The sequence below is a fragment of the Calcarisporiella thermophila genome, assembly GCF_041956535.1.
Source record: "Calcarisporiella thermophila strain CBS 279.70 unplaced genomic scaffold VTP21scaffold_8, whole genome shotgun sequence".
Lineage (NCBI taxonomy): Eukaryota > Fungi > Calcarisporiellomycota > Calcarisporiellomycetes > Calcarisporiellales > Calcarisporiellaceae > Calcarisporiella > Calcarisporiella thermophila.
This window is the reverse complement of record NW_027192198.1, coordinates 338,259-350,529: the sequence shown is the minus strand read 5'-3', so window position 1 is coordinate 350,529 and position 12,271 is coordinate 338,259. Positions and strand designations below refer to the sequence as shown.

The window sequence follows — 12,271 nt, the reverse complement described above, 5'->3', positions numbered from 1 at the left end:
TTAATGGCAATTAATGTAAGCGACACTAGTCGGTCGAGCACTGACCTAAATAGCGGTCTCTTGGCTGCCTTTGGGATTCAGATGAGTGTAGTAGAAAATCTTGCAAAGTAACGATCTCTCTGCCTCTTAAATTCTTTTTTTTTTGTACAACTTATTCCTTAACCATTGAATTGTGTGTAGTTCTTTCGACTCGTTATTCGCATTTCTGTACTCAGGCAGGGCTCGCCACCCGCAAGAGACAGTGGGCGATGCTCTCAACAAAGTATTCAATAAGCTCCAAAAACAACTCGATGCTTATGGGGAACCTAGCAAGGAAGCAAGAGCTCAGGTCCAAGCAGGCAAAATTACACTTGAAGGCAAGAGTGTCACGCTTACTCAGGACGAGCGGCGATTTATTCTTCAAGTCAGCAAGTTCTTGCAACTGGACGAACTAGAGACAAGTCGGCTTTTGCTGTCGTATCTACGCAACAATCCCCCATCTTCACGGATTGACTACGATCAGCAATTCATGCAATATTTTGTTTCCTTCTATTTCTTGGAGCGAAAATACCTACTCTCAACCGTATGGCTGCTTCTTTGTATCAGCGATGAAGAGGATTCTCCGTATTACTCGGTTGCACGAGATATTGTCGATCGCCTACGAGAACGCACAGATTTTGGCGACAGAATTGTTGCGCAATTCCGCCGCAAAATTTTGGAGAAAATCCCAACAAATTTTGAAGGCAATCTCTTTTCACCGTTATGGATCAAGCACTCATTACAAGAGCAGAGAGCGTTGCTTGATATTCTTTTCATCCTCTATTATGTGCATGAACATCCGAGCGCAACGACTGTTAAATCTCTGATTGAGCTGTTTGAAGAGGTTAATTTTGGACAGAAACAACTGCACATCACCTCTTTCGACAGTGAATGTCACTCAACTTCTGCACAGATTATCACATTGTGTATTGTACTCACCGTCGAGGTAATCAATGTTGAAGGTGTACATAGCTTAAATTTCTCGGAAGCTCCCTCCGCTGAAAGATTAGTATACTCCCCGGACCACATCATGCAAGTCAATACAATCATGATGCGGCTGGGCACCACCCAGGAACATAGTCTCCCAATGCTTGCTTGGTCGATATTCCTATGGAATCTGGCGGAAGAATTGAAGGATAATGGATACCCAACTACATATAGCGAGGTCGAGCAGATGCTCAAAGGGAGGCGATGGAAAGAAACCCCGTCAGCAGAGAGCAGCGGTATTGAGCCATTCCGTGCAATGGCAGCACGTGCGTTTAAGCTTGACGTCTTCAATTATACGCTCGCTCTACTCCAAAGCCCTTTTCTTGTCAGTGGAGAGCTAATGGTTATGGGCTATCGTGGTGTTTTAGAGGGTCTTTTCCGTGTTCTATTTACGACGGTTCGCGTCTCTTATCTACCAAATTATGACGCGCTCGTGGAATGTGTCTCAGATTTGATCGAGATGGTGCCTGCCATTGCTGATAGAATCTGGGAGCTAGCTTTCTCATCCGCATCTGCGCCCAATCTCTTCCCCATTATTGAACTTGCACGTGCTCGATTTCCTGTGCAGTTCCATCCTTTCATGCGCTTGCTTGGATCACTGGTCAAGAGCAAAGTATCGGCTGACGCCACGCTGAAATACCTCATGCAAATACCAACTTACACATATTTCCTCTCGCCCTCCGATGATATAGAAAGAGATGGGTCCTTGGTGCGTGTACGGTCCCCCTTAACACTAAAGCCCCTGGGCACTAAAAACTTGATCATCCCGGCAGGCACCATCGGACAGATAGTATCCATGCCAGATGAGCCACTTATTGTGCATTGGGATTTTGCCTACTCCGGCATCCAGCTTTTCCTTAACATGATTGATGCGTTCCTCGAAACGTCACCTCTCCCCAGCGATTCCACCGATGACAGCAAGGTCTCCATCGAGATGGTCACCGATATCGTCGAGGTACTTAGCGGCTCGTTGTCACATGGATCTGAACTAAATATAGTCACCGATGAGATGCACTCTGAGTTTATACTACGGATATTCCCTTTGCTCACGCGATGTGCAACCACTTCGCCGCTCCCACAAAAACTGGTCGCAGGTTGCGTCCGATGCCTGACATACTCAGTTCCACGCTCTCCCAACTTGATTTGGAGTTATTTGCAGCAAACCTCTGTCATTGGCGGTCTCAAGCGCATAGATTCACGTCAAGGATCGATTCAAAAGTTGATCACATCGATCGAACGCGACTATGGCAATTATCCTGTGACCATTGCATTCCTGGATCTGGTTGCTGCTCTGCTTGATGACGCGCGCGCAAACAATCCCGACCAAATGGACGATATTACACGCATTAAAATCAATGTGCTCGCGTCATGTTTGCTCTACATCCAGAACGAATTGTTTCCAGCTTACAACGGGTGGCGATATGTTCGTCTCTCGGATCGCTTCTCGATCGGGCACAAAATGCTCCAAATCTTTACCAACATTTTGCGCGACACCACGTGGCTTCCAAAGAGTTTGGACGAGCCCACCGAATACGATAGTCTGAGCTCATTACAAGTGCATGTAATTCGTAATTTCTTGTACGATGGAAGTCTGTATCATGTTGGCCCCCTTTTGGATGCAGTTGTGAAGAGCCCTAAGATTCGTGACCAGCTATATCTTAGTGGTCGTGCGCATGAAGCTGATGTTGTTGAAACTGTGATAACCGATGCCCTACGGTTTCTTCAGATGCTATTGACCATGCGCAAAGTGCTTGGAGCGGGTCGTATTTCCCAACTCGAGCAGATCCTACTTGAGCGCACGATCGGAAAAGAAAACGTAGAGATTGTATTTGTACTCGCATCCTTCATCCTCGATGAAGCTTGGGGTCGTGAGGGTCTCGCAGTACTTGCAGTATCGGTTTTGACACTACTTTGTTCCCTTGCGTCGGACTGGAAACCCCATCCACCCTCGTTCGTCGGATACTTTGGCACTACAGAGCAAGCAAGGGACCTCGTCGCAAAATTCTTACATTTGCTTCGCCGTTCAGACTTGGTTGAGCGTGACTATGTAACCCTATGGAACTTTGTCGCCACAGCAGTGCAAAACCAGCCGGGTCTGGCGGTGCTATTTTTAACTGGCGATCTCATGGGTATCAACGAGAGCAACCAGCCATCTTCAGCGGAGCAGGATCGAGGACAGGCAAATTCAGTGGTCCAGGTGGCTCTAGAAGTCTTGCTTGACTGGCAGAAAATCTTATCTTCACGTCCGGCCGTACTTGCAAGTACCCTAAAGTTTTTCGACGTATTATGGCAGAATGCCGCCTATCACCAAGATTTACTTGCACGGCTTCGGGGGAATACACGTTTCTGGGACGCTTTGTCAGCATTTTTGTTCCATGAAAAATCCATCACCACATCCACCCCGTCCAGGTTCTTCGCCGAAGACGTCGTAGAGTGGGTTTCAGACGCAGATGAAGCGGTCTCGAATCTGTGCAACGACTACATTTCGCGGGCGCATGCACTGCGGATTATTGGAATGGAGGTGCATAATACCCGTTCACTCGATGAAGCTTCTACGCCCAGATCTCGATTCGAAGCATTGCCCTCGCGAATTCGCGACATACTAACGAAACTCTCAGCTCCGAATAAGCTACTGGAATGGCGCAAGCATTTCACACGCACCGATTACGACGAATCCCTGCATCGGTCCCTCAAAGAAGAACTCAATCGGATTTGGCCCGCTACGCTGCTACCGAAGCTGAAGATGTTGACCTGGAGCGATATCTATGACGCCCAACGCCAATACGGAGATAGCTACGCTTACGATCTAGAGCTTGCACGGCGAAAACTCCGGGTGCCAGTTGCATTCCTGACTGGCTCCGGGGAGACTAAGAGCGGCGAACATAATCACAATCGTAACCTTCTGTTATTGATGTGCGCTGCCAACCATAATTGGTCCCTCGTTGACGCGCAGTTGGTGCTTCTTCGTTCTTATAAAATGTTTATCGAGATCATTACATTTAACTTCGAGTCCGCCCTGTGGATGAGTACTGGATCCGAGCAGTTATTGTTCCGCTTTATTAAGAGTATCGCGATGGAGCTTGCGAATGAGACGCGCCGTGGTGAAGTGATGGCAACCATTCGGTGGGAGCTAGGAAACCTACTGGTCGCGCTGCTAGACTGTTGGTCCAAATACTGTGCGGAGGCTGTGGCCACCCAGGAGAGTCGGAAGGAGCTTGCAGCACGGTTCGCGGAGATTGTGATGATACTTCAGGGGGCACTGGAAAACAAAGGATTCCTGTTGGAGGATTCGGTGTTGCGAATATGGGGAGATGTCCCATACCATAGGCCTCTGCTTCAATGCCTACTTCTTTGTCTCCGTGGGCTTAAACAATCGGATCTTGAAGTTGAGGCGGACCGCAACATTCGCTCGAGCTATCGTGCTCTGCTACCCGCACTATGTGCAATTCTTCGCATCCTCTTCTCCAAGCCGGTACGAGAACTCTCTGCAAATGACGAGGCGACCGCTTGCCATCTTTTGGACGTAGCGGTGGTCATTTCTCTACTTGAAGAAACAGTCCAGCCTGCGCGTAACCCCCATGTGTCCAGTTGGCTTCCTGTTCTCTATCAGTATGACATCGTCCCCACAACCCTGGCGCTCTTTGCCGAACTTACGAATGAGGCCACCCCCAAGGCTCTCAAATATGCGGAAAGCTTGCTTCACCTGGTGTTGACGCTGGCGGATATTCCGACGGCAGCAGAGCGCTTAGCCAGCGACGGTGTGATGGAAATGTTTGCAAATAACGCGCTCACCCCTTTACTGCAAGAAGGTGCGGTCTCACCCTCTCTCCAGACCAATGGCACCCTCCCCCGTGGCATGACCACCGCCGGGCTAAATGAACACGAATTGCGCCATCGATTGTGGATTCTAATGCTTGCCATCGTGTCGACCCTGGTGCGCCGACTCGGCACGAGCGAACAATTCCTGGGCGTGGTTGTGAGCTTCATTAAAATGTATGGAGCACAGTTTGGACGATGTTTCGACGCTCCAGGCGACGTGCTTACTCTTCGACAACTAGAGGAGGTGGAGTATGCATCTTCCCTCTTCCATTACGTGTCATTCCAACGGGAGCGAGTCCAAGCGATGGGCGCCAGTCATATCCTGCAAGCCTACATTGACCGGTGTTTAGTCCTATTGATGCACTACACCTATTTCTTTGGGCATCCGAGAGAACTGGCCGGAGTCCTTGTTCCGACAAAACCCGAGGAACGAGAGTTGGCCGGGGAAGAGGTGGAGTATGTCGGCGAGATGAATGCCAAGGACACTCCGGCAGGGGATCAGGTCGTTCCACCCCCGAGTTTATCCAACGGGGTCGGTGCCTCTGCTAAGAACGGGGGCAACAATAAAGTGCCGTTGCTAGCTCAACTGGCCTCTCAACGCCTTCTCAAGATTACCCGTACCATGCTTTCGACCCTCACCCTTCTCACTGGAGCAGAAACTGTGCTGACGAAAATGGATGTTGAGTGGCCCTTGGACTCTGCTATCATCTATCCCTTCTCCAAGACAGTGCCTTCCGAGGGCACCTCCATTGGAACTCTCCTGGACTGCTTGACACATGCGGTGCAAGTGCTAGAGTCTCCGTCGAAGAGAGTGGGGGACAAGGTTCGGGGATATGCTCTTCAGCTTATTAGGGAGGTGGTGGTGCTCATCATTACTCAGCTGACTATTCGATTGGCATCTCCGGCCACAGATCTCGTGGCAAAGCAGGAGATTTGCAGCGAAGTGGCTGGTGATTTGAAACGAGGCATCGATCGGGTGCAGGGGTGTCTAAGTGCACTGGCCGATGAGAAAGGGGGCGGGCTCAGTGAGGAAGCCGGGGAGACGAGAGAGACGGTTGCGCTGCTAGTGAAGTTTGCGGAGATGCGGCAACTACTGGGTTAAAGGGAACTTTGATTATACGCGGATGGAAGGATTGAATGAATGAGGAAAAGAATTGGAATAGACTAGGCTTCCTGAGCATGTTAAAAAACGTACATAAAATTTCTATATACTTTTTTTTTCTATTTTATTTTTTTCGTTGCTTTTTATTTTCTTTTGATTTTTTTCTTCATTTCTGAAAATAAATCTCTGCCACTTTATTTAGATTGATACATATATGTATATATGAATGCATATAGTGTTTTTGAATACTTTTACCGTAAAAAAAAAAATACAATGAAAGAGATATCTCAATTATAGAGAAGAAAATATAACAGCTTATCAAAATGGTCTGAGGAGATCTCTGAATTCATTGTGCATTGGGAGGTTTCCGTCTCCATTATACATAGCATTTTAGCATTGGTGCTCTACACCATCCGCCGTTTAATTTTCTGAGGTGGTGGCCGTACTATCCGGTTCTTTCTCGGATTTAGTACACCGAGGAGACTCATTACACTTGGTTGTCCAAAGATTATCATCGTCCCCAAATAATTGGCGGTTGAGCAAACGACAATCTTCCTCCCAAGACAACGAAGCTGGCAATCGATCACTTGATGGGGCAGCTGTCTGTGAACGGTGAAGTCCAGGTTCATAATACTCATCGAAGGGTAACGGATTAAATGGTAGGGTATAGGGTATATCATCTTGCAACTATTCGGAACAAAGCGGATACGTGAGGCTTGGTAAGAGAAAAATGGGTAGGCTCATTCAATTACCGGCATATAGAGCCAAGGATGTGCAAGAGCCTCATCGATGGTGAGGCGCTTATCAGGTTCAACCGTCAGCAGCCGGGTGACAAGATCTTTTGCTATCAGTAAAGAGAGAGAAATACTACATCATCTCCGGAAACCCAATTTCCTAGTGAGGATAAAGCCATGGTACCTTGAAAAGAAATACAATCCCAGTATGGGCTAGGAAAGTCATATTTGCCCGTCTGGATTTGCACATTTAAACTAGGAGGCGCCATCTCCTCTATATCCAAGTGTAAATCAGACACAGTTTTCAATGAAAAAGAATGGTATCTATACCATTGAATGGTGGGAATCCGCACAGGCATATATATAGAATCACCCCCAAGCTCCACATATCGACCTCTTTATGATAGCGGCGGACACTAGTAGGCTTTAGAACTTCAGGCGCAACATAATTCGGCGTACCACACAGGGTGGCCATGAAGGAATGCTCTCCGACTAACTTTGCAAGCCCAAAATCCGAAATCTTGACATGGAGTCTTTCCTTGTCAGCGAAAAGCACATTCTATTGGCAAAAAGATGGATTAGAGGTGGCATTCTAATAAGATACAATAGACCAAACTTACCTCAGGCTTGAGGTCACGGTGGGCAATACTACGATCATGTAAGTACTAAGGCAAATGGGGTCAGATTTAAGCGAGACGGTTGCATTGATATTGCCTCAATGCAAACATTTCTTACCTTGATAGCATGGAAGAGCTGCAAAAATATATGCTGAGTTTCAGCTTCGGTGAGCTTACGTTTGCCAACAATGTAGTCGAAGAGCTCCCCTCCTTTTGCGCTAGAAATATATATAAAGTAGAATGATTGAGCAAGCCTATGAGAGCGAGTTCAATGACCTGTATCAATTACAGCTCTAGAATAATGTACAAGTATCGCTCTTCGTTGAACACTCCATGAACCTGGACGATACAAGGCTAATAAGATCAGAGACTAAAGGGTAAGAAAAATCCGGGCTAGATAGGCTTCCAAAGAAAAGCATACATGATGAATCCCCATCAATATGCCTATCTCTTGTTGCAATGCTGATGATACTTTGGCCTTGCCGACAAATCGATTTTTATCGATTATCTTCACAGCATGTAACGTCCCAGATTTGCGATGCTTAGCTAGCTTCACTGAAGCAAAATTCCCGCTTGGAAAAGATACCGCATCAAGATGAGCCTCAACAATGGTCAAGCTAATATTGATATTGCCAACTTACTCGCCAAGGTGGTCAAGAAGTTCGAAATTATGCGCAAATAACTAAATAAAATCGTGGCAGATGAGATGATATTCTATATAATGCGAAATAATTCAAGTGCGACTAACATTTTCATCCTCAGCCCCAGTGTTGCGTGGAGGGAGTTGGAAGATGTAAACTAGAGAATATAATACGTTGCAAGCGTTAATGTGAGCCAGCAATACACATTAGTGTTGAGAAAATAGCAACTCTTACACCTATCATCAAACCATTTCTCCTTATTCTTGTTGTAGACGGCTAATTGCACTTCGTCCCCTGAATGCAGCTCGTGCCGTTTATTTCGGCCTAGCCTTTTCCCATTTACAAAGGTGCCATTCGAACTATTTGATGAGAACCGTTTGTATAAGAAAGGTATCATGTCTTCGTAACAAGGCTTACCTGAGATCCTCTATATATACACACTCTTCCTCCACGCGCTGCAGTGATTTTTTTCTAAGCTCCTATCGTAAAGTGTAAAAACTCCGTTGGAGTCTAGAAGGCAAAAAAAAAAGGAAACACGAACTTACTCTATAAATTAGACAATGGCGGTTGCTGATTTGCTTCAAGTCAAATCTATATTGTTATGAATGTAAAAGTTATGATTGTGTGCACTCTCTACGCGTAAGCATAAAGTCCTTGAGGTCTAATTTGTGTACCTTATATCACATTCCTAAGATATGTGAAGACTAAAGTATGAGATATAAAAGAAAGCTACGGAAGCCAATGGTATAATGTACCGAATGCCTTCCTAAGAGATAGCCTGCCATAGCACCCTCGTCTTTACTAGTCAAGAATACGGTCTTGTAATGCGGATTGATAGAGCGCAATATGCCCCAACAATTCTCAGGAATGCATTCGACTTCGTTAACTAACGGTGGGATAGAAAATACGCAAATTAATGCATTTAGCACTAGTCTGGATGCCAGCGGGCAAACAAAGTAGAGAGCGGGGTAGTAGCATAGGGTACCTTCTTCGTCGGAAGCCTCGAGGGTGGTTAAAATCCGCTTTGGAGAAGGAGGGTGCGAGGGCTCTGCAGCCTCCTCGAGGGCAAGCGCTCGTTTTCGAGGAGCACCCAATGTGTGAGGAAGTGTCAGCATTGGGAGATAATTTGGAAATGAAGACGCGTGCGAAACGGAAGAGAAGAACAGCAGAGACTTTTCGCGAGCTCAACTTTTTTAATCAATGTGTGACCGAGAAAGAACAGGAATTTCTGAGTTCGACGCTACCGGCCGGGCTCCAGTTTGACCCTGTCAAATTGGTCGAAGTTGGCCTATTGTCCCCCGTTCGCGCTCCAATGAGCGAGGCAGGCCAAGTATTCGACATGAGGTTAGATTCCATTTCCTGTTGGTTTGTGTCGAATATGCAGCCATTCTTGACGGCTCCTTTCCACGCAGAAGCGCGCATGGTTTGACGATTCTGTTTGATTATATTGCACCTTCCTTTTCCTCTCTGTGCTACGCGCCCTTGTCCGCCCTCTCCAAGCTCTCTTGCGGCCTCGTACCCTTATGGCCTCCCTCGCGGCCCCTTTCCAAGCTCCCCACTCCACACAGATATCCCATGGACCAGAATGATCGCACTCATGCATTCCATCCCATTCGCATTAGACCCTCCAAGGACACATGGCTTCTGAAAGCAAGGTTAAACTTTTAGGTTTGAGGATCAGCTATAAACAAACAGCCTCGTCCCCCATTCGCATTAATCTATCATCTAAGCAAGAAATCTATGTCCAACGTCAACCACTTCGAGGCGATAAATCAATGGCTTAGACCTCTATCAATCAAACCATCCTTCGTGTTGTCCCATTGAGGCTTTGCTGAAATACATGGTACTTGTTAATTCGGTTACCGATTCTTAAGGGCATGTATCCAATAGATTCAGATGTACTATGGCTCATCAAGCTCACTGAAATCCTTTCAATGACTCTATCCATCTAAGTATCCTACTTAGCCATGCACTTATTCCACTGTATGATAGGTTAGCTTTGATAGGAAGACAATTCTTAAAGTCCTAATCAATTTCTCGTTTTTAAAGCGTATATATTATTCTAGCCCGACTTCCTGTTGGGACTATGAAATGTGACTGTTTTGTGACATCATCAGTTTGTGATTCTTTTCCTTGATTTTAGCACTAGTACATATCTGCGTGAGGAATTGTTACCTCGCTCATTAATTATACTGTCTTCCCGCTCCCTTCTTTCGCATAATCCTTGTTCATATAGCAGGTATAATGATTGCCTCACATCTCTCACAAGACAGTACTTCCGGTTCTTCATGTCCGTGGTATTTTCGCAGAGAAGATCTGCTCAAGACGCCTTCTGCACTGGATGGTTATTCACTGGAGCGCGAAAAACAAGAAAGAGCTAAGGGATGTAATTTCATCACGAGTGTAAGCGCTGTTCTCAAGTTGTAAGTGCTACTGTGGCCCATAGTGCCCTATTCTGTGGTTTTTGCTCCCTCTCCTTGATTATCAGCTGTGACAGATCCATTGATATCTTTTTTCGTTTTCTCTCACGTACGCCCAGGCCACAAATCACCATTTCTACCGCGACTTTCTTCCTTCATCGGTTTTATATGCGTCATTCTCTACGAGATTACCACTATTATGTACGTGTCACTGCTTCTACTCATATCCCTATTGGGCATTATTCATCCTTTCTTTTTATGAAGGATATTGGGGGCACATGTGTATTTTTAGCGACAAAGGTGGAAGAAACGGGGCGAAGATTTAGAGACATTGTTACTGCATGTGCGCAAAAGGCATTGAAAAATGACAGTTTAAAATTGGATTCAAACTCCAAGGTTTGGACTGTTATTCTATTCAACAATCGAGTGATACACTAACCGCAAGAGCCATTCGCACAGGAATTTCTTCGATGGCGCGATGTAATTCTATATAACGAAGAAGTATTGTTGGAGGCTCTGTGCTTTGACCTATTTTTGGAGCATCCATACCCTTTTCTCTTAAAAATGAGCAAACATTTAAAGGGTGAGTCTCGCATTTTTGGTCAGTTTAATTTCGCGCCGAAGCTGAATCAAAACCTCCCATACTCAGTGTCTCCAGAGTTAGTGCAAGTTGCATGGGGATTTCTTAACGACAGGTTGTAAATCTCCCGAAACTTATCTGGAGTATGATATGGAGACCTTACACCCAATTTATTTTCCATTTATTTCAGTTTAAGAACCCCCTTGTGTGTCCTGCATCGCCCATGGACAATAGCCGGTTCAGCGCTGCTCTTGGCCGCGAGACTGCTGAATATTGATTTGGATATTTTAAGTGGAGAAAGCGATGGTCTAAACGGAGGACTAGTCAATGGGGGAGCATCACCATTGGGGTCAAAGGGATCCCGCTGGTGGGATAAGGTTGATTTGGACCTAAACGCAGTGGAAGGTGAGGATGTGCCTATTTGCAGTGGCACTTTGCTCTTTCTCAGCCCCAGCATCTCATCCGGGGGTGTCTATCTATATTCGTTAAACTAGATGCCATGACCGACATTGTCGAAAGCTATTTATTATTACCCCGATATCGCCAGAACACCGTGGTAAGTGTTTTAGTCATGCATACGGCATTAGGAACCTATCTTCATTTGATTGATATCTGCGATCTAATAGGGGGATGGAACACCGGAGTATCGTCCTGATGCCTCCAAGCAACCGCTTACACCCAGCCACTGTCCCTCCACACCCTACAATCAGGCTGATCAATCGCAAGAAGATGATCCGATTGATGCAGACGAGAAAGGGCGGGAAGAGGGTGAGATGGACGACGAGGAAGCAGGCGAAGAAGAAGACGTGTCTATGGAGATCGATTCGGGAAGCGACAGTCCATTCCCTCCTTCTCACCAGCCCTCCGCTAACAGCGCTGAGCCATGTATTTCTTCAAGTTGATGTATGTCACATTTTTATAACTGTCCCATTCCCGTTTATTTCACCTCCTCCCCTCCTCTCCACCCCCCTCCCCTAAATCATGATTTGTATAGATGCTTTTTATTTTCGGATGCTTGGTTCAACTTTTTCTTGAAATTTTCACACATTAATTTTAATGACTTTGAAATCATTGGATCTGCGAATGGGCCTGGACATTGGATGATATCCGACATCTCTCTCTGGTTACACCTAGAGCCCATTTTGTGGAGTAGAATCCGAAGAAATAAAAATGAAAATTTCAAGGCCAAAACAGCCGAACTTGAGCCCTACAATACTCCCAGCCCTCGGCTCACCATTGGTTTTCTTCTCTCTCTTACATCTCCTTTTCCCTTTGCTTTCCAAGTTTTTCTGATCAATTATACGCGACGCTACTATCATTCTTTCTTTTGCTAGCGCCTAGTTTCCTTCTCCT

General features: G+C 46.1%; 4 protein-coding genes across 4 annotated transcripts; 3 read left to right on the top strand and 1 right to left on the bottom strand.

The window, feature by feature from the left end:
• Positions 1-3: 3 nt before the first annotated feature.
• VTP21DRAFT_10972 (uncharacterized protein) lies at positions 4-5,926 on the top strand (the record flags this gene model as incomplete). The annotated part of the gene is made up of 2 exons (XM_069390366.1): positions 4-107; positions 181-5,926. The coding sequence occupies 2 exons, from the start codon at positions 4-6 to the stop codon at positions 5,924-5,926; spliced, it is 5,850 nt and encodes a 1,949-aa protein (XP_069252522.1).
• Positions 5,927-6,346: 420 nt separating this feature from the next.
• Positions 6,347-9,033, bottom strand: VTP21DRAFT_10971 (uncharacterized protein; the record flags this gene model as incomplete). The annotated part of the gene is made up of 15 exons (XM_069390365.1): positions 6,347-6,613; positions 6,679-6,770; positions 6,845-6,934; positions 6,991-7,219; positions 7,281-7,325; positions 7,396-7,495; positions 7,567-7,616; positions 7,699-7,849; positions 7,919-7,959; positions 8,026-8,075; positions 8,153-8,277; positions 8,336-8,397; positions 8,464-8,509; positions 8,593-8,606; positions 8,674-9,033. The coding sequence occupies 15 exons, from the start codon at positions 9,031-9,033 to the stop codon at positions 6,347-6,349; spliced, it is 1,722 nt and encodes a 573-aa protein (XP_069252521.1).
• Positions 9,034-9,230: 197 nt separating this feature from the next.
• Positions 9,231-9,586, top strand: VTP21DRAFT_10970 (uncharacterized protein; the record flags this gene model as incomplete). Its single annotated transcript, XM_069390364.1, has 2 exons — positions 9,231-9,262; positions 9,331-9,586. 2 exons carry the CDS (start codon positions 9,231-9,233, stop codon positions 9,584-9,586), a joined length of 288 nt encoding a protein of 95 aa, XP_069252520.1.
• Positions 9,587-10,162: 576 nt separating this feature from the next.
• On the top strand, positions 10,163-11,820 carry VTP21DRAFT_10969 (uncharacterized protein; the record flags this gene model as incomplete). The annotated part of the gene is made up of 8 exons (XM_069390362.1): positions 10,163-10,341; positions 10,458-10,539; positions 10,603-10,734; positions 10,798-10,921; positions 10,988-11,033; positions 11,109-11,323; positions 11,413-11,474; positions 11,545-11,820. The coding sequence occupies 8 exons, from the start codon at positions 10,163-10,165 to the stop codon at positions 11,818-11,820; spliced, it is 1,116 nt and encodes a 371-aa protein (XP_069252519.1).
• Between the last annotated feature and the right edge of the window lie 451 nt (positions 11,821-12,271).